We start from the raw sequence: 22411 nt of genomic DNA, 5'->3' as shown, positions 1-22411 counted from the left end.
ACTGGATATCATCCAAAGAAAACTAAATCATTAGGATGTTTGTCAATATGATATACTGAATGTATTCAGCATAACAAGCAGTTATGAGTCATTTGTGATCTCGGGAGCTAAATACGGTGAACAGGGCAACATGGGAATTTTTGTGATTTGGTCATGTTTCAGATTGAAAATGAGATTTTTCAACCAGATTAAAATCAAATAAATGCAGTTAATCAGTCTGAGGTCTTCAGTTTTCTCATTGCAATGTACTGTGACACATATCTGTTTTATGAGCTGCATGTCTCCTTACTTCATGTACATTTATGTACAGTGTTTTATATTGAGTTTGAACACTTTGATAATCACCTCAGTGTCTTAGATGACTGTTAGCAATGTTAGCAAGCATAGTCATCTTCATTCAACTCAACAGAAACAAAATAAAAGTCACCAAAAATGTCTTGGCTTTACTTTTTACTGCTCCAACAATCACCAGCTCCAGTTCGTCAGAATAAACCCTTGATTCACCACGTTAGATGTGAAATTATTCTGATTCTACACAGAGTTTCTCCTCTCTGCTTCTCGAATATCTGACTTTCCTCTCACTCCTCTCCCAGTTTTACTTTTTCACCTAACACGGTGAATTAAGGGTTTATTCTGACCAAACTTGAATTGGTGATTGCTGGAGCAGTGGAAAGCCAAGGTGTTTTGGGTAAGGGTAAACACTTTTTTACAACCAAGCTAAGTGTGAAGTAACTAACTTAATCACATTTGCGGGCAAACACAACGTTACTGTGGTGTTGACAGGAAGTAAAGACATGCAGGTCACAACATTGGATAAACACACTACATTATACAAGTAATATTTACAGAATGTTTTTGACTTGGGAGCAACTGAAAATAATCAAAAAAAAATCTTAAAATTCACCCAATTATAAAAAATACTGTGGCATTTCTGGTTTGTTGGCTGGAATGAAAATATGTGTCTTGTTTTTCCAGTTATCCCCACAAACAGGTTTCAGCATTCATAAAGTTAAATAATGAAAACAAGGTCACATTTCATTTCAGGTTTTACATAACAAAATATTCTTGAATACATGACTTACCAGAGCGGCAATTAGCCATACATCAAAACTCTCATCTGTTTTTCATTGTTGTTAGAGACCAGCTAGGAATGGCTTTATTTATGTTTCATATGAATCAGTAATGTGTTTAGTTACTTATGCTGAGGCAAACAAGTGTGTTGGGCCTAAAACCTCATATTAAATATGTATTTATTTTTTTAAATTAATCTGTGCATTGGCAGATGTTTTTTTTTTCTTTTCTTTGCTTTTTTGAGTAGAAGATTCAGCCATGATTAGTTGTAAAGTATGCTGTTCCCAACGTAAGGCCTCAGACCCTCCACACAGTTCCAAGATAAATCTAAGGGAACATAAGATGATTAAACGTACGCCTATATGAAGGAAAACTATTTCTTTATGTTACAAATTGGAGAGGAGAAGTAAGGGTTTAGTTGATTTGCTCACAACTCATGTTCCCAGTTAGACACTTTAAAATATTGCCAATCATTATTCCTCTTTCTAGTACATTATTTAACTCGCTGAACGTGTGAAAACTATAATGATGAGGTGACTGCAGTGTCTAGTGTCTACAGCGTAGTATGTAAATCATATGCGAAAGTGTCAGTAATATAACTCTTTCGTTCTCCTCTTAACTTCCTGCACGTTTAAACTTAACCACACTGGTGGTTGATGGGCCAGGTGTTGTGTTTCCGCTAGTGGTGGTGAACTGAGGTCTGTTCATGGAACAGAAGATGTGTGAGATAAAATAACAGACTTGTAAATATGTTTCTAAGTCTCTTTCACAGAAGTCAAATTATTCTCAAAGATATTCTCAAATAATTCTTTCAAATATTCAAAGTTTAATCTCCACTGAAAAGAATCCACAACTTTTCAAAGAACAGAATGTTTCCAGAGTCACAGATGTGCCAAGGATTGTTTTACAATGCTGATTTTTTTTTTCAAGATATAGACACCTGCCAAAATTGGAAATGGACAATACCGGCTTTTTACACAAACCACCAAAGTTCTGGCCAACAAAGCTGAATAAATCAAAATAGCTCTCCAAGCCACAAAGTAAATTAAACAATTTGCGAGAAAAGCAATACCTTGAAAAATAACAAGAAATTAATAACAAAAAGCAGCATTTCCTGGAACAAAACTGATGATGAGAGAATATATTCAATGCTGCTTCTTGTCTAGTCCAGTTACTTCAAGATGACTGTACTGTGCATCTGTGTGACCACAAGCCTCCTCCGTTCGCCTCTCCTGCAGTGTGGTCAATCGTTTAGCTTCTGCCTGTTCCGTGACACCAACACATACTTTTCCATCTGCATGCGTCTATGACAAATCAAACATGTTCAGGAAACACTGATGGCAGCGTATCTTGAGTTTTTATTTTGTTTAGCTGCAGTTCTCTGGCAAGTGTCTCAGACTGACGGTGGTAGCAGTCAGAATAAACTGTGCAGTCTGACACTTGACTTTCATCTGCAGCAGGCTGGTTTCCATTCGTCAGCAGGGGTGGGTGGGATGGTGGTCTTTCCACAGTGCTTCATTCAGAAAGTGGAAGTGGGTTTGCAGGAAGCATAGTGTGACATGTTGGGAAATTCACTTAACACATTATCATGTTCAATAAGCTTCAGCCACACTGATGAACAATACAAAAAAAAAAATGATTTTCTCACTTTGAAAAGTAAGTTCTTCATTTCACACAAAAAATCTTCCAGCTTCATTACTGTGAAAACAAACAACCATGACTTATCTTAAAATGAATTAGACATACAGCAAACTTCCATCATATGTTTTCTTCAAACTATAAAAAAGAAGAAAAGAATTTAATTGTTGAGTTGTTTAATTTAATTGAGTTGACTTAACTTTGTACAGATACAGTATACGTTCAGAAGTGTTCTGAAAATATATTCTACCGTTTTTTAAATTTGATTAACTTTAAAAGTTTAGTTGAATCCTCCAAATTCATTAACAATTTTAAATAAGTTACACAAAAATTGAGTAGTTACCAGGGAACAAATGAGGAACTAACATGCTAGTTAACCATTAGTTAGACTAAATTGATTCAGGGTTACTTATTAAGTAATAGTTAAGTATTAGCAACTCTATAAAATTTGATTAGGGGTTAATCATTAACTAATGGTTCATTAGCATGTTAGTTCTTCCCGTTTCTCATTTGTTTGCTTGTAACTCCTCAGTTTTTGTGTACCTTCTTTAAAAGTTACCCTACATTTCTGTGTGTTCTTTACAGACGCATAATCTCTCCAAAATCCCTAGCAAGTCATTTTTTAATTTCTGTTTGTCCAAATTAAACAAACAATATATATCGTGTGAAATTGAGACCTTTTGATATGCTACGATAAGTTGACTGTCTGTAGCTTAATGTTTATTGTATCTTTGTCCTGTTGACGGTTGGTATTCTTGAGAAGAAGACATAAAACAAATCCTCCATTGTTACGTGGTGAGATCCAGAAATTTTGTCACAATGATTCAGACATAATCATTAGTGCTCTTACGTTTCCATCCAAAAACTCTCAGGAGGGTTAACACTGTCAGAGTTCCTCTACCACAGATGGAGAAGTAGGGCAGCCAGGACACAGCCAGCAACACTTGGCAGCTCATCTACAAAAGAAGAATAAGTAAGTAGTAGTCCGTAGTCAGTCCTAGTCAATTAAAACTTAACTGTAAATAAAAAATTATAGGTTTTTACCTGCGTTATTGTCAACCCGCTGGTGTAAATCTGTGGGTTGACAAAAAGAATGTAGAATTAACACTTAAAGTTGACGTCTTACCTCTACTTTTTGGCACTGAGACGTAAAAAAACTGCCTACCTGAAACTGAGACGTTGATGGTGTGACTGATCAGTTCATATTTATATCCCTTTAAATCACATCTGTACAGGCCGTCGTCATTAATGGAAATCCGTTTGAAAATCAAAAATGAGGCCAGTTCATCTTTAGCACGTTTGTCATTCTGCATTATTTCTACATTCTCTGTTTCTTTCATTTGTTCACATTTGTCTGTACTGAGCAGTTTACACCAGGTGACATGTAATGATTGTCCACAGTGTTTGACAGGACACTCGACTGTCACATGCTGTTGTGGGACTGCTGTCTGTGTCGTGCCTCTCCGGACCATCAGTCCAACTTCACATGGTGGTGAATCTAAAATAAAAAAGAAAATCACTCAAAACTCATCCTTAATGTCTTCAGTGAGTCACATTAAATCAAACATCGTTATTGTGTCTAGAAGCTGCTCAGAAATTTCAGGAATTATTATAACAGCAAAGCGCCTCACATTAAAATTACTAACTTTTTTAACCTTTTCACAGTTTTTCCTGTCTTGTTCTTATCATGCAGGTCATTCCCTCAGAAACACAACGTTTTTAACCCGTTATTCCCACATCTCTTGTTTTCTTCCCTTGTACTTACATATAGTAATCCAATACTTATTGTATTTATACACCATGTAACTCTTGGCTAGTTAACAAACAATGGAACATTTTGTTAACTTTTTAGGTATCTAACAGACAATATATATATATTTTTTTTTTTCAAACCAATCTTGAAAATTATAGGTTTTTATCTGCATTATTGTCAACCCGCTGGTGTAAATCTGTTGGTTGATAAAAAAGAATGTAGAATTAACACTTAAAGCTCACATCTTACTTCTACATTTTGGCACTGAGAAGTAAAAAAAGAAAACTGCCTACCTGAAACTGAGACGTTGATGGTGTGACTGATCAGTTCATATTTATATCCCTTTAAATCACATCTGTACAGGCCGTCGTCATTAATGGAAATCCATTTGAAAATCAAAAATGAAGTCAGTTCATTCTTAGCATTTTTGTCATTCTGCATTATTTCTACATTCTCTGTTTCTTTCATTTGTTCACATTTGTCTGTACTGAGCAGTTTACACCAGGTGACATGTAATGATTGTCCACAGTGTTTGACAGGACACTCGACTGTCACATGCTGTTGTGGGACTGCTGTCTGTGTCGTGCCTCTCCGGACCATCAGTCCAACTTCACATGGTGGTGAATCTAAAATAAAAAAGAAAATCACTCAAAACTCATCCTTAATGTCTTCAGTGAGTCACATTAAATCAAAATCTTTATTGTGTCTAGAAGCTGCTCAGGAATTTCAGGAATTATTATAACAGCAAAGTGTCTCACATTAAAATTACTAACTTTTTTAACCTTTTCACAGTTTTTCCTGTCTTGTTCTTATCATGCAGGTCATTCCCTCAGAAACACAACGTTTTTAACCCGTTATTCCTACATCTCTTGTTTTCTTCCCTTGTACTTACATATAGTAATCCAATACTTATTGTATTTATACACCATGTAACTCTTGGCTAGTTAACAAACAATGGAACATTTTGTTAACTTTTTAGGTATCTAACAGACAATATATATATATATATATATATATATAATTTTTATTTTTTCAAACCAATTTTGAAAATTATAGGTTTTTATCTGCATTATTGTCAACCCGCTGGTGTAAATCTGTTGGTTGATAAAAAAGAATGTAGAATTAACACTTAAAGCTGACATCTTACTTCTACATTTTGGCACTGAGAAATAAAAAAAGAAAACTGCCTACCTGAAACCGAGACGTTGATGGTGTGACTGATCAGTTCATATTTATATCCCTTTAAATCACATCTGTACAGGCCGCCGTCATTAATGGAAATCCATTTGAAAATCAAAAATGAAGTCAGTTCATTCTTAGCATTTTTGTCATTCTGCGTTATTTCTACATTCTCTGTTTCTTTCATTTGTTCACATTTGTCTGTACTGAGCAGTTTACACCAGGTGACATGTAATGATTGTCCACAGTGTTTGACAGGACACTTGACTGTCACACGCTGTTGTTGGACTGCTGTCTGTGTCGTGCCTCTCCGGACCATCAGTCCAACTTCACATGGTGGTGAATCTAAAATAAAAAAAAAAAGAAAAGAAAATGTAATGTACTTCAAACTCATCCTTTGTATTGTCTTTAATCTTTCAAAATACAGTAATAATACAAGTCAACAGAAAAGTGTCTCTCACTTTTAACAAATAAAATTTATTAATTCTTCATTGCACGAAATGTTACATTTTTTAAATATATTACAACTGTTTTTAAACTATGCAATTTGTGTGATTTAAAATAACCGAATTATTGATTTAATCACAATATCAACATGGCTATCAGGTAAGTCCCTGTGAAACTCCCTTATTCGCTAACCTCTTGTGTTCCTCCTTTGTATTTACATATCGGACTCAATACATGTTGTACTGACATCCCATGAGCAGTGAATAATGACACTGTAATTTACAGGCTCTAATCTGAAGCCTTACTGTTTTCTTGTCTTGTTAATGACCCCAATCTATTCAAAACGTCTCCTCAGGCTCGCTTCAAAGGCATATCACAAGATAAAAGAGTATTTCTTCTTACCTTGACTTTCTCCATAGATGCAGACAAATGTAAGACAGCAAAATATCAGCAGACAAGTGTACGGCATTAGGTTTGACATGTTCATCAGCTGAGACCTCAAGGATAATGTAAAACTGTAGATACTGCAGGGCTCATTTCACTTGTAGCAAACTCACCACTTCCTGACCTGCTGCAAAGACCATCATGCACAAGTGTGAATTTCAATGAATAATGCAGTTCATGATGTGCACACACATTAATATTGCATATTGTTTATTATCTTTGCATTATTATTATCTTCATTCTGCAATACAGAAACAGAAACATGTATTGACTCAGATGTAGGTTGTCCTCAGTACAAAATCTGAGACAGTTATTAAGGTTGTTAAATGGGCTTTTCAGCTCTTGTCAGATAATCGTGAACATACGCAGATTCATCCACTCAACCAACAACAATCCCAATTAATACTCCTCCTCCTTGTATATTATTTAAAGGTGCGTTAAGCAATTCTGGAGGAAGATAGTTGATTGTTGACGCTCACTCCCAGAGTTGACAGCGCTTTGTCGACAGTGGTTTGAAGTTGGTTGACTGCTGAGTCTCATTCCTGAGTGGTAAATACTGATGTTGTGGGACTGAGACTCAACTATCTTACTGACCAGTTATTGGCCAGAATCTCCCGTCACGGGCTTTATCTTCTAAAGGCTGAAAACAGAGCCAAGAGGAGGAGCAGAAGTCTAATTTCTTGCAGACCACTTGAATCATATTATGCTTAAAGCTGTCATTAAAGTTTCATCCAATGGTGCAAACAGTAAACTCCCTAATGCAGTTTTGAATTGCTTAATGTGTGATCACTGCCCAGACTACGTTATCTCAGTATGTAAATCATCTGTGTGTGAAAAGAAGCAGGTCGTGCTCAGTGTCAGACCTCTTTAGATCGCTTCTTAACTTCCTGCACTCTTATACTGAACCACACTGCTGTGGTTGACAGGCCAGATGCTGTGTTAACGCTGATGGTAATGAAAAACACCAAGCTCTGTACGTGGGACAGCAAATGTGTGAGAGAAAAAACTGGACTTTCTCATAATGTCTCTATCACAAAGAACTGAAGGATGAGCTGACCAAATTATTCTCTCTTTTAGACATTCAAATAATCATTTCTACAGAAAAGAGTGGAAAAATAAACACAAAGGACATGACATCCATGATCTGTCAAAGAACAAAATGTTTCAGATAAACCAAGAAATACATTGCAAGGCCAAATTTATTTTTTGTTTTACACAACACAGACACGTCCTAAACTTTAGTCTTCAAACTAACAAATCAGACAAAAGAATGCACACTAAGTATTCAGTGAGTCTGCACATTAAAAATCTACTTATCCACTGTCCTTTTTGGACAAACCACCAAAGCTCTGGCCAACAAAGTTAAATAAGTCCAAGGGGATAAAACAGCAAAAAATACCAAGAAATTAATAATGAAAAGCAGCATTTCCTGGAACAAAACTGAGGATGAGAGGATAAATTCAATGCTGCTTCTGGTCTAGTCCAGTTATTTAAAGATGACTGTACTGTGCATCTGTGTGACCACAAGCCTCCTCCGTTCGCCTCTCCTGCAGTGTGGTCGATCGTTTAGCTTCTGCCTGTTCCGTGACACCAACGCCTACTTTTCCATCTGCATGTGTCTATGACAAATGAACCGACAGTCTATGACACATTGATGGAAGCATATTCTGACTTTTTATTTTGTTTAGCTGCAGTTCTCTGCTGTTCTCTGGCAAGTGTCACAGACTGACGGTGGTTGATGACAGAATAGACTGCGCAGTCTGACACTCGACTTTCATCTGCTGTGTTTGCCACAGCAGGCTGGTTTGCAGGCAGGGGTGGGTGAGATGTTGGTCTTTCTGCAGCACTGGGAGAGTGAATGTCATTCAGAAAGGGGGAGTGGGTTTGCAGGAAAAGAGCGGGTGGAGCGCTGCCCTTGGGGAGGTCAGGTATCATGTGAGTGGACATTTCCTGTGACACCAAAACACAAGGACAAGATTAAATACGCTGACGAAATACTCTTGCTCTTGACACCATTAAGATTCTTTAACATCTGGGTTAAAGGATATTTTGCCATGTTGGGAAATTCACTGATTTGCTTTCTTCTAAAAGCCAGCAGCTGGTTAGCTTAGCTCAGGTGAAAGACTGGAAACAGGAGCTAGCTTTGCTCTGTCCAAAGATGACAAAACTGGCTACCAGCACCTTGAAAGTTTATGTATTAATCCTTAAATACATTGGTGTTTTTCAGGCATTCCTACATACATTGGATTGGATTAATCATTTTTAAAAATATTCCTTGTGAATGTATTATGAACTACAACATAAAATATATTTAGCCTCTTATTAACAGAAAAGTTTTTTTTGTAATTCATTAATATTTTTCAGTGAATGTCATTATATTTAGGTTGCTGTAAATTGGCACCTACCAAACACAGTTAGTGAGCACAGTAATCACAAGTCAAAGTCACTTGCTTGTGATCATTATAACATGGTTGTGTGCACACCTCCACTGTTTTGCAGTTGAGCTTGGAAAGACAAGAGTTCCTCAGCTTAAACAGTTCTGCTTCTGACCAGAGCTGAAACTTTTACAGCCTCTAGTAGCTTTTGGAGGCTGTGAGTATTTTTCTCAAACCAAACGACACAGCAGTCGAGGAAGGAAGACGGAAGGTTTTCCAGGTAAGTGCAAAGCTTGTGAGATCTTCTGGCTTCCCAAGTTGGAAAATACCAGGGAAACAACTTGTGACAGTGTTCATAGCAGCAAGGCTGAGGTACTTGAGATAACTATTAGAAGTTTGACACACAAAGCGGGGACTCTCAGCAAAAAAAACAAAAAAAACAAGTAAGTTTATTTCCCAACATGTCAAACAGTTTGTTTAAGTAAGCAACACAGCACCACATTACCTGTGCTTCTGTGCTGTTGAAGGTCAGTATTCCTGTGAAGAGAACATAAAACAAATGTTCTGTTGTAAGGTCCAGAAATGTCGTCACAGTAATTCAGACTGAAGAAACGTATTAATGTTCTTACGTTTGCATCCATAAAATCTCAGGAGGGTTAACACCATCAGTGTGGTGACCAGAGCAACTATGCTAACACAGATGAAGAAGTAGGGCAGCCAGGACACATCTTCATCATCCTCATTATCAGCAACACTTGATAACTTATCTACAAAAGAAGAGGGACCAGATCAGAATTGTTACTCTGCATCCTTTGAAATTTGGCTTTATGTACAATTGATCAGTTATAAGTTCTTACCTGCATTATTATCTGAGTTTGTAACCCGCTTGTGTAAATCTGTACATTGATGGAAAAAATATAGAATTAACACTTAAAGTTGGCATCTTATGTTTTGGCATTGAGAGATTTAAAATAAAATGCAATTGCCTACCTGAAACTGAGACGTTGATGGTGTGACTGATCTGCTCATATTTATATCCCTTTAAATCACATCTGTACAGGCCGTCGTCATTAATGGAAATCCGTTTGAAAATCAAAAATGAAGTCAGTTCATCTTTAGCACGTTTGTCATTCTGCGTTATTTCTACATTCTCTGTTTCTTTCATTTGTTCACATTTGTCTATGTCGAGCAGTTTACACCAGGTGACATGTAATGATTGTCCACAGTGTTTGACAGGACACTCGACTGTCACATGCTGTTGTGGGACTGCTGTCTGTGTCGTGCCTCTCCGGACCATCAGTCCAACTTCACATGGTGGCGAATCTAAAATAAAAAAGAAAATCACTCAAAACTCATCCTTAATGTCTTCAGTGAGTCACATTAAATCAAAATCTTTATTGTGTCTAGAAGCTGCTCAGGAATTTCAGGAATTATTATAACAGCAAAGTGTCTCACATTAAAATTACTAACTTTTTTAACCTTTTCACAGTTTTTCCTGTCTTGTTCTTATCATGCAGGTCATTCCCTCAGAAACACAATGTTTTTAACCCGTTATTCCCACATCTCTTGTTTTCTTCCCTTGTACTTACATACAGGAATCCAATACTTATTGTATTTATACACCATGTGTCCTAAATAATTACACTGTAATTTACAGGCTATGATCTGAAGTGTTGTTGTTTTCTCTTGTACAATAAATGTCTCCAGTTTATTCAAAATATTCATGTCATGTTTCATTCAGTGTCACATTTTGTTTACTCTTAGTTATCTAATAAACACAAACATTTTGTTAACCTTTTAACTGTTTAGCAAATAATGTCACATATTGTTAACTCTTGGCTAGTTGACAAACAGTGGAACGTTTTGTTAACTTTTTAGATATCTAACAGACAATATATCTTTTCAAACTTTTTCGCTAGACCACAAATGATACAATATTTTCCTAACATTTTTAAAGCATTTTTGGTAAGCAAGCATCTCCTGCTGATTCATATCAGTTTCAGATAAACTAAATGGAGATTAGTTTTCTAATTTTGCAACAGACCTCTGGTTAAATCTGAATTTATTCATTTTAAACCTAGTTTTGCTAAACTCTATTTTGAACTGATCTCATATTGAATTCATATTTGTTGGTGTAACCCAGTCCTTGTGTTGTTTTTTGCTGTCCAGTGATAATACTACTGTAGTATTATTAAAAAGGTAGCTCAGTCATTAAAATAAAGAAAGAAAAGAAATGTGTCATTTATTTTTTCATCTAACCTTTTAATCTTACCTAAGTTTAACCTGTTGTCTCCTGTTTTATTTAAACCTCATATATACTAAATAATTACACTGTAATTTATGGGCTGTAATCTGAAGTCTTAGTGTTTTCTCTTGTGCAGTTAATAAACCCAGTCTGTTCAAAATGTCCCCTCAGACTGTTTTCAAAGTCAGATTACAAGATAAAAGTGTGTCATGACTTACCTTGAGCTTCTCCAGAGACGCAGCCAAAACCAGAACAGTAAAACATCAGCAGATAGGTGTATGAGAGTCTATCCATCATGGTTGACACGTTCATCACCTGAGATCTTACAGATTATGTAAAACTATAGCTACTGCAGGGGCTCATGTCACTCGCTCACCACTTCCTGACCTCCTACATACATTCGAGGACTACTGACACACACGTGTATTTCAACATGTCATACAAAACCACAGTTCATGATGTGCAGTCATTATTTTCGCAAATCAATTATGTAATGCACCTTACAGAAACACTTATTTACACAGATGTAGGTTTTCCCACATAGAAAAAGACATATAGTTCATGTTATAAAGTGGGCGGTTTGTCACTTCAGGGGACTGGGGATTTACCCAGGAAAGCAGCCCAGCAGGAAGTTGTGACATTTTGGCTCAAACTGAAGCATTTGGTACATAAATATAATTCCCACAAGTGACGAAAAGTAGATTAAATCCATTTTTACCATCAAACATATTGCAGCAGTACACAGACTTCATGCTTGCTTGCGAGCAGCTTACATCAGTCAGCAGTGAGCTCTACAGGCCACCTGAAGGTTCTCATCATTTTTATGAAATAATAAGAGGCTTGCTTGCTTCCCTTATCCAATCTGTGCAAATACCTGCAGCTGCTGCAGATAGAAGAAAAAGCCAAAAGCCTGCCAGAGTGTAATCAGAAGCAGTTGCTGCGTCTCGGATAAACACCATTTCTAAAAGCACTGACTTGTTTTCATCACAGGTGTGTGTGACTGGTGGCAGTGGATGTACTGCAACATCTTGTGTTTCTTGACATCTGAGCTGAGTTGATACTGTCCATAACAATTAAATTACAGATTACTGAGAGACTGAGGGCAGTGGTATGTGAATCCCTCAGGCTGTCTCAACAGCGCCCTCCAGTGTATAACAGAGTAATATCTGTCTATGTGTCCATACTGTGCTGTCTTTTGCATGATACTGCCTTAGTCCTGTAAACTTTTTATCCTGTTTAGTCGTTCATGATTCTCTGATTCCAACCTTATTTGTTGTTTGTTTTATTTGTTGTTTAAATGGCCAATTTAACTGCAGGCTTAGGGTTGTTGAAATTAGCCTGGCACATTTATACTGGTGCTTATCAACGTGTGTTGTCCCTGAGAATAAATGAAAAATTCAAATGAACTGAAATAAATCAGGTGAAGAATTGATGCATATTATATGTTTTTAAAAACCTATCCAAAATCTGGTATTTGACAGCTGAAGTTATAAAAAGAAGCCTTTAACGGCTCATGTTTTTTAAAGACTGATTTTACTGTATTGTGCATATTACAGAAATATCTCTGAATGATCATTACATCCAAAAAGCTCTTTTTCTCCTGACAAAGACAGTTTTTTGTAAAGTAAACTGGACTTTCCACTGAACGAGAAAAAAAATGTCAGTGATTTCCTCATATTCCTCAACAAGAAGATATGCACAATCATAAAAGGACAAAAAGAGCAACGCACAGTTCAGTTCAGGCTTCTGTCACCTTTGAAAACATTTGAACTCAATAACGTATCTTTCTGAAAGTAAAATCGTAACGACTACACAGACATCACCACCACTGTGAACTGTTTGTACTAGGAAAATTTGTTATAATAAAAATTGTTTGACCAAATTGTGTTTTTTTTTTCTTAATGTAGATTCAGGTGAACTGACCATTTACAGTTTTTCCTCAATTACTGTAAAAGGAATGCTGTAAAATTGTTAATTAATTATGGATGATCGGATCTGCACCAAACTTCACATGATTGATAAGAGTCCCTCCCTGAACACGTCTACATCACAATATTCTGCAGTACTCATAGCGCCACTTACTGGCCACAGGAAATTCTATGTTTTAGACTTTGATGTGCTCCTTCAAGCAGCTTGGTCATATTCAACTCAAATCTGGTCAGAAAGCCCTTAAGACCATGGGAACGCTATTGTGTGAAAATATATCCTGAAACAGGATTGCTATGGTGGCACGGCAAAGGTCAATGCTTTGCCAAAACACAGGAAGTTGCATTAACTTCTGTTTATTTGGTCGAATCTGCCTTAAACTTTACATGTTCAATAGTAGTCCAGGCCTGAATATAGTTTGTTGATGGGCATGGCCATCTTTAAAGTTATAGCTCAGTTTTTTTCAAGTGAAGTTGTATGAGGTACCTATCCATAGTCAGTGGATTATCTAATACAGTAGAAGGTGGTTGGCATACCTCCAGTTTGCAGAAGCAGCAGGAGTACTGGTGTAGTAAAACAGAATATTTTCTCTGCTTTAACTTGCCTTCAGACAGCCTTTGCCAACACTTATGTTATATAAACCAAATATTCCTCTCTCCAAACCAACCAAACTCCACTGGAAACAACAGTAATTATATCTCACAGAACACAAGAGTTTCTGATCTACCAGAACGACATAAAAAAAACAAACAATGGACAACACTTCTCTTTCTTCCACTGTGCAAAACCAAGGCCAAAATATCCTGGATATGAGAGCTGCCATATCGTGCTGATTTTCCTGCCCTGACAAGTGTCTGCTATTTAGATGATCTGTAAGAGAAGATTAGATTCAGTTATTTTGTCAAAAAAGTGCAGGGATTCATGCTGTGGCGGTGTCATGTTGTAATATTTGGACTTAGCCCTTCTTCTACTAAAACAGAAAGCTCACCAGTGGTGGAACATAACAAAGTACATTTAATGTTGTAGCTGCCATCAGAGTCAGTTATAAATGTCACGTTCATGTAATAACTTTGAGACACATAATCATTTGCATTTTAGTAAAGAATATTTTTGTCAAGATATAAATATTAATACATTAACCTACAGGATAATGTATTTATATGATAACATAAGACAGGTCCTGTTAGATATAGATATATAGATATATGTTCATAACTCTGTTCTTGTGTTGCTGTTTTTGTTGTTGTTGTTGTTGCTGCCCTCTATGCATGTAGTCCCAGGAGGGGCAAGCTGCCTGTCAGGCTCAACAGAGAGCAACTGTAATGTCTTAAAGTTAATTTGCTGTGTTTTTATGAAGTTTCTTGATGACATGAAGACTTGTAAAGACTGTCAAGTTTCCTTTTGACTCCTATTGAGTTAACATGGTCAGTGAGGTATGCAGGGCAGTGGCGGCTGGTCAACAGAGGGCGCGTTCATCTGCATGCTGCTGGTTTACACATGTCAACCTGTGGGTGGCAGCAGAGAGCGACTCGCTCGATCTACATCTGATAATTACTACAGTAGAGTGAGATCTCAGGCGTGTTGATAGTTTAGCGCATTAGCTGCTAGAATGGAGTCATGAAATCTGTGAAGTTACTATAAACAACGTGTTCTGAGAGGAGAACGTTAGAAGAGAAGCTGAGAGTTAAAGAACCTGATCAGCTGACGTCATAGAGCAACAACAATCAGAGGAAGATGATAAACTGTGGAGAACATAGAGACAGTGGAACTCAGTCTAACACTGGGACCAGGTGATCTTCAGACAGGTGAGCTGTGCTGGATAAACTGTTCACATCATTTAGTTCAGTAAAAACACTCAAACACACTGTGAAAATACTTCACTACAGGTAAAAGTCCTGCAGTCAAAACCTCACTTGTGTAAAAGTATGTAAACATTATCAGCTGTTATCAGTATGAAAAGTAAAAGTAACCACTGTGCAGTAAAATGTTCCCTGTCAGTAACTAGTAACTGTACTTGTCAGGTAAATGTAGTGGAGTAAAAAAGTTAAGTAGAACTATAAAGTAATATAATATGGATGTAATTTGAAATTAGACTTAGGTAAAGTACTTGAGTAAATGTACTTAGTTACATACTCCCACTGCAGATGTAAGGAGCTGAATGTGTGGTGTTGATCTTTTACAAACTTTTAAATAGTTGATGTTTTGTGAAGAAAAATGGGTGACACACCTTAAAGTAGGTACTTTATATAAACCTGTTGAAGACAATCAATTAACCACAGAGTCTCAGAAATTTAAATCTCTCAGGGATAATTTACAAGTGGAAATATGTTTTAAGCCACAAGATTGCAATTTTTAATTAATTTATTAATTTATTCTTAAGTCTTGTTATTTTCTAGTAGGTTTTAGTGTGTTTATAATTCTCTCCCATTGTCTGAAGGTTTGTGGTATCAGATTTCTTTCATACTTATTGAGGTAGTTTTTGCTGACTTTAGTCTTTCAGTATAAATTGTAAAATAAAATATAATTATATAAAGGATTTGCACAAATTGAAGTACCTTAACTTACCTTAACTAAGCAAGTTCCATTAGGTTATAAAACATGTTAATTTAGTTCTGAAAGTACAAATAAAGGTCCTTTTCGTATATTAAAATACACTGGTCCGATACCTTAAGATGTTTGCCTGAATTTTGCTGTAGCCCCCCTGGAGAAAAATTCACCAGCCGCCACTGATGCAGGGTTATTTGTATAGTTTAATTATGCTGAATAGATATACTAACAAGGTGCATCTGATAACAATGTGATTCTTCAGGAGGCTAATTATCAGTGAATGACAGCTTACAACTCAATATGCAAGCTATATTTTCTGTTCATGAGATATTTGTTTTAATGATTATTTTCTATGATAATGCTTGGTATGGTCTCAGTCATTTTATGATTTGTGTTATTTTTTTATCCAGTTCTCAGGGCATGTTTGATGACATGGATTTGTAAATAAAACCCCTGAATCATAAGAACATTTCATGAAGCATCATGAAAGTGATTTGGATACAGAAGCCTGTGGATTTATACCCTCTGTGCTGGTCTGAGGTCTGTAGTTATTGCTCGGTGCAGACTATGACTTAGTGTTTGTCTCCCTCTCGTGGTCAACCGTTTCACTGAGAGAGTCAGCTTCAGTACGTCTGACTGCAAGTTCAGATGTATTAGATAGTGCACTCTGGGTTGAACTCCTGTAATGTGTGTCAAATAAGAGAATGTACAGTATCTATACAGGCAATAATTATTATACTCTTTATCACTGGTTTCCAACGTGGGGTTCCCAGCACCACTAGGATCCTCCAAAGCTTCACAGGGGTTTGTAAGATCTTCTTGATTCTAAGGTTTGTAGGAAATGTTAAAAAAAATATGTATGACTATATTTCATGCAATTCTGTGCAGAAAAGTAAATGAAATTACTATTTTTAAAATTCATGCTTTTATTAAAGAGATTAACTTTTAAAAAACAACATTGGCTGTGTCACTGTCAGTAGAATTTAAAATTAAATAATTAAAATAACTTCTGAAAGAAGCCATAACACATTCTTCTTCTTACAAATGGAGCTCTAAATGAGGTTCTTGAAGTGAAAATTTCATTCATATTCTGCATAGATGGTTTAGACTATCAATCATATCCGATGTGGACTTACCAGGAGCTATGAGATTATCAAACAGTGGTATATGCTCCAAAATGACACAAATCTGTATGATATCCAGCTTATTTTAAGAAACATATGTTTATTCCATAGTCCTGGAGAACAGTGAGGTCTGTGATTGGTGGAGCTCGCTAGCTGGCGGCTAGTTAGATAACTATCATGAATTGTACTAATACGGTTGTTAGGCTGCAGTGAATATGAATCATTGTAGCTCAACACAAAGACAAATATAAATCTAACAAATAAAAACAATTAACTTTATGTTCTGTTAAAATAAATTTTTCATAAAAGTGTATATTTGACATAACATATATGCTGATAATTGTGTAAACTGATATAACTGTGACTGATAATATCAGTCAACTGATATCAGTCTGGCTCTATCTATTTCTTGTCAATGGTAGTGACCAGCCTATTTGTCTAAAAATGCATTTTTGTTTTTTGCCTGTATACACCATTGAAGAAACCTGTAGGCACTTGCCCTCAATGCCTCCAGGAGCTGGGGGTTGGGCACAAGAGAGGTTTTGTGTCTGTTTAGACACTGTGTGTCCCCTGAGACAGACGCCACCACAGCTGTAAATGTGTTTTTCATGCTCTGAACCCAACAGGATGAAGAAGAAACAGAGCTGTGGTCTTCTGAGTCTGTCCGCTCATCAAAGTTGTCCTGTCGGCCTGCAGGGCAGCCGTACACCCAGCAAACCAGTCCATTCACACTCGAAGGGACACACCACGCTTGTTGGTATGGGAGGGTTACAGTATGTCTTTCATGTTGTACCTCATAACACAGCTGCCACGTATTTCAAGGCAGGTTATGATGTACATGTAGTTAGGGGTGTGATTGTATTATACTTTGGCCTCCTGATTTGAGAAACCCATACTTAAACTAGGAGGAGGAAGATGGAGGAGTGTGGCTGGGTGTGAACTTGAAGATGTGAAGGCAGCAGGAAGATGAACAGCAGGGCTGGCAGCTGAGTGACGATCCTGAGACACAGACAGACAGGTTAGTAAAAAAAAAGTCAGGTGTGGGTTGAGCTGAGCCGAGAGTCAGGAGACCAAGGAGGGAGGACCACGCCCACAGACGAGACATAAACAAAAGAGAGACAGACAGGGAACACAAGGAAAGGGGAAGCACTCTGATTTTCTGAGGGTGCGGCCACGACCGTAATGTATTGTGTAAAGTTTGCATTTTATACAAAAGATGAAAAAGAAATTGAGTGTTGAAAATGAAAGTGTTAATCCTCTGAGAACCTCCAAATTTAACGGACAGTTAATGTCAAGATTTCTCACTCTAGCCAACGTCTTTGACCAATTAAAAGACATCACCGTCCTTGGTCATCACCAACCCATTAGTCAAAAATCAGTGGTCTTAAAGTACAGTTAAAACGTTATGTTATCCTGAAAAGGAACAGTTTGCTTTACAGATGAAACAGTGAATATATGGAGTCGACTACAATACAACTGGCATGTTGTCCTAGTTTTCTTGCTTACATGTGTTGTGGGGGTCTTCGTCACCCTCAGGGGTCTGATCTGGTCATGTGACTCAATGTATGCATTTCCATGGCTGAACATTGAGACATATCTGCCTTTGTCTGCTGCCAAAACACAATTATGTTAAACCTCTGCGTCACTGTTTTCATGCAATCTGACAAGATACAGTGTGTGCTCATGTGTACTCAAGTCATGAGTCAAAGACCCCCACTCTATACCTTGATAAAAAAAAAAAAAAGAATTATTCATGTTTGATTTTTATGAACTATTCAGTTATTTTTCTTGTACATTTTCCCAACATTACATTTTAAATGTTGTCTCAGGGCCTCCTCCACACTGCCAGGGAGTTCTTGGATTGATGAGGTTAGCAGCTGAATGTCAATACATTCTGAGTACTGACTGAAATGTGAACTCATGATCATCTTTTCAGCTTTTTAATTTATTCTTTTCTTTTGACTTTTTTAAATCAAAGAATTGAGATTCTTTAATCTGTCCTGTATTAATTTCAGACTTTATTTCAGTCCAACTATAATCACATTTTTGCAGTCAAACATAATGTCAAATGACTTTTAAACACATTGTTTATAGTTTAAAAGGAAAAAAATGTATTTCACCTCAGGGACAAGTTGGTGTGTAACAAACTTGTGCTGTAGTTGACATGTCATGTGCAGACAGGATGTTGTTTGTGAAGACTAAGGACCACACCAGCCTCTTATCAGATTTACATTCACAGGTACATGTATGTGCTGTTTAATGTAGCACAGCTGAGCAGCTGCTGTATTTGGTTATTTAGCCTGCAAACTCAGATTAGCAGTGGACTTTTCCCAGTGACTGTTTGTGTGACTGCTCAGTCAGCAAGCTAAGGTGCGTTCATGTATGTATGTTAGATACTTCGGCAAGAAAGCTAATGTGAGTTGTTGTCTGTGGCTCTTGTGTTGTGTAGCACACCGCTGTTTTCTTGTTAGGCCTTGCTCAGACTGCCAAGTCTGTCTTTTGTCAAATCCAGATTGTATCCAGATAGATTTGAGAGAATATGAACAGCAAAAAAGTGTGCCTTAGTCTGGACGCTCAAACCAGATTTCTAAACATCTTTTCCATCACTCATAACACAATGTCAAATTCAGATTTATGGAACTCCAGTTAGCATCATTCTGGTTCCCTCCACAAAAAGCCAAAAGGTTTTGTTTTATTGGCACAAATGAACACGACTTTAATGTTTTTTTAAGGATTTTTTTGTTGTTGCTATTTTAGCCTTTATTTGATATAGACTAGATATGCAAAGTGAAAGTGAGGCATGGACAGGAAACCATCAAACTCATGGCCACTGCTGAGGATCGCACTGAGCCTCCATACATGGGGCACATGCTTTACTAAGTGGGCCACCAAGGCAACCTGACTTTTTTGATTTTTGAAACATAAATGCAATTTCCAGAAGTGAGAAGCTGATGTTAGGCTATAAGCAAACTACACCGTGGTTGCATGGCTTCAGTGTCACCACCACTAAGTGACTAGTGTTTGGGGTGCAATATCGTAATATCCCTGACAACCTCTGTAGTCTCATTTAGCCACTTGTTAGCAACCAACATTTTTAAGACACGTAAAAGCTTAAGTTGTGGCTGACAGCTAAACAATGTGCTGAAACCCACCTTAAAGCTCTCTCTCCCAAATGAGGGAGCAGTTCTTCGTTGTGTAGTGTTCATGTCGGAGCTAACATTAGCTTATGTTGATGTAATATAACAGTAATGTCTTTATGTGGCCGGACCAATCATTAGCTTAGGCTGTCTTTCTTTATGCTTCCTTTCTAAGTGCTGGTAAAAGTTTGATGTGGTCTCGGCTGTCTTAGTCTGTGTTGAATTGCAGAATTTACACACTGTATGTTTTGCAGGTGAGTTCTTTTTTGTTTAGGTGGTCAACTATTATTCCAGAAGATTTGGCTGACGGACAGTCACAGCTTCTTTTACTGTCTCCTGCATTCACCTTCTTGGAGTGTGTGTCAGGGCTTGGAGCCGTCTACCATTTTTCCAACCCAGTTTAGATGAAACATGCCCACTTCTGCATGATGCATCATATGACAGCCAATCAGAGTCCGTTGCTCTAAAGTCAGATGAAAATGCCTGTTTTTGGTAATGAATTTCATGACAACGGCTAACAGTCAAGAACAGAGGCTGGATTATGTGGATGTGTCAGTGCTTTTCTTGCGATTGGTTGGTAAAACAGCCGGTGGTTGACCAAATACAGCAGGATATGAGGTGCAGTTTGCTCAGACTGCTGCTGCTCCTCTTGGGGGAGCTGCTGTTAGGTGGACCCTGCAGTTGCCATCTTGGTTACTGCCACCACCAAAACCAAGTATTCCTGGCCGCGCTTATCGTTTTTTCAATCATGGGGGAGGTGCAGCAGCAGCCCTCTCTGTGAATACACAGGGAGACTACAGCTCACAGTCCACTGTATCAGAACCATGGCTGTTTAAACCAAACACAGAAAGACACGATTCAGGCCTGGCGTAGTTGTCATTGGCTGTTGTATGCCGCTAACATTTTTATCATGCAGAAATGTTTGCAGTTTCATCTGAACAGGGTTGGAAAAATGATAGACATGTCTAGGAGGGGGAATAAAAATAGAGTACTGAATCCTCTTCTTGAGACCGGTTTTCAGACCAAGACCAGTTTCGAGAAGACAACTCACCACTGTCAGGAACGCCCCCCCTGACATTGTCACATTCAGACTTGGGAGGGTTAGTTTTTTTCAGACCAAGTACAAGTACTTACATTTGAGTACTTGCCGATACCGAGTACTGATACGTGTACTTAATAATGCCATTAAAGTTCTTACATAAACTTTAAAAACATGTTTTGTTTTCATTACCTGGTCACTTTCTAAATGTAACAAGTCATTGTTGCTGTTTCCTGCTTCATGTCCCTCTTGTCTAAGAGCTAATTAGTTCCTACCTGTCATTGTTTAGGGGGGGACAGGTATGAGTGTGGGGCCATGTGTGCAACAGTTTTGTTTACCTGCTGTGAATCCCAAAGAGTGAAGTTGCGTGTCCTGTGCTGTCAGTCCGTTTTGGTGAACAATAAGTACACAAAGAGAAATTGTAGCAGTTTGTTACAAAGAGGGTTACAGACTAGTGGCGGTGGTGTTTTTTATTGATCTTTTGATTAATTTGCTGAAGCATTCAACTTGTTTATGCCGGCCAGGACTTATTGGACAGCGGCTGGCTGCGGTCTACAGGTACACTCTGTTTGACATGTACTTACATGGAATTTTATGGACAGTTTCCACAGTTGCTGCGGTCATTTGTGGATGATATTGAGGACAGTGAGTCTCTCCCTGATGATGACGACACAGCCAAAAAAGAGAGTAACCATCAGCAAACGCCTTTGATGTTTGTTTGTGTCAGCTACTTTTCGTGATGTGGTATCGGGTGTGGGGTATCGGGGTAGTTTTATGAGTACAAGTATGTGAGGACAGTATTGGACCGATGATGGAATCGGTATCGGTGCATTCCTAGTTGTAAGTTCATTGTTAAGTTTATTAATTGTTTGTCTACCCGTTCCTTCCTTTGGTGGCACTTTGTTACATTTGCACAAAAACCCTTTTAAGTTAATAGCAGTAATTATACATATTTAAATGTTCTATGCATGCTGTTCACACTCAAACTTCAAATAAACAGCCTTAAACTTATTCTGGGGCTTGTGTATTTAGTCAGATGCCATCCAGATGACCATCAACACTACCTTCATTTCCAAAATATTGTTTCACTACTACTAGTAGTATGGACAGGTTAGCTGGATTTCTGTGTACTTAACATTAGCAATTGGTCCCAGCTGTGACATTAAATGTTTCTTTAAAAGTAGATGTCCAGTCTTGGATGATGACTGTGTTTTTACAGCTGAGGGCAGAACTTCACTCAAGTGTGATGTTGTTCCTCTTTTCTGATTTTTGAACATAAAATAACGTTGAAATTTCCACCCAGTTCTTCTTAGTCTTTTTTCACTAGTGCCCATGATAATGAACTGACTGTAAGATTAGCTTGTTTCACTGAGACCAGAGTGGTGTTGTGCGACTTGTGAAGTGTTGTAATGTACGCACTGTACACGGTAGATTTATAGTTCTTTATTTTAAAATGTATTTAAAAATTTTTAATCCCGCTAATAAT

At 37.4% G+C, this 22411-nt stretch overlaps 2 protein-coding genes across 2 annotated transcripts; both read right to left on the bottom strand.

Moving 5' to 3' along the window:
- Nucleotides 1–3559: 3559 nt before the first annotated feature.
- On the bottom strand, nucleotides 3560–6698 carry LOC146322592 (uncharacterized). The gene is made up of 5 exons (XM_084724011.1): nucleotides 5654–6698; nucleotides 4756–5088; nucleotides 3875–4207; nucleotides 3754–3783; nucleotides 3560–3665 (listed from the first exon to the last, which is right to left on the bottom strand). Exons 1-5 carry the CDS (start codon nucleotides 6033–6035, stop codon nucleotides 3607–3609), a joined length of 1137 nt encoding a protein of 378 aa, XP_084580137.1. The 5' UTR covers nucleotides 6036–6698; the 3' UTR covers nucleotides 3560–3606.
- A 1011-nt stretch (nucleotides 6699–7709) lies between these two features.
- On the bottom strand, nucleotides 7710–10230 carry LOC146322591 (uncharacterized). The gene is made up of 5 exons (XM_084724010.1): nucleotides 9898–10230; nucleotides 9765–9803; nucleotides 9537–9674; nucleotides 9413–9444; nucleotides 7710–8482 (listed from the first exon to the last, which is right to left on the bottom strand). Exons 1-5 carry the CDS (start codon nucleotides 10202–10204, stop codon nucleotides 8174–8176), a joined length of 825 nt encoding a protein of 274 aa, XP_084580136.1. The 5' UTR covers nucleotides 10205–10230; the 3' UTR covers nucleotides 7710–8173.
- Between the last annotated feature and the right edge of the window lie 12181 nt (nucleotides 10231–22411).

This window comes from Lutjanus erythropterus, chromosome 8 (assembly GCF_056507025.1).
Source record: "Lutjanus erythropterus isolate fLutEry1 chromosome 8, fLutEry1.hap2, whole genome shotgun sequence".
Lineage (NCBI taxonomy): Eukaryota > Metazoa > Chordata > Actinopteri > Lutjaniformes > Lutjanidae > Lutjanus > Lutjanus erythropterus.
This window is presented reverse-complemented; position numbering and strand designations above follow the sequence as displayed.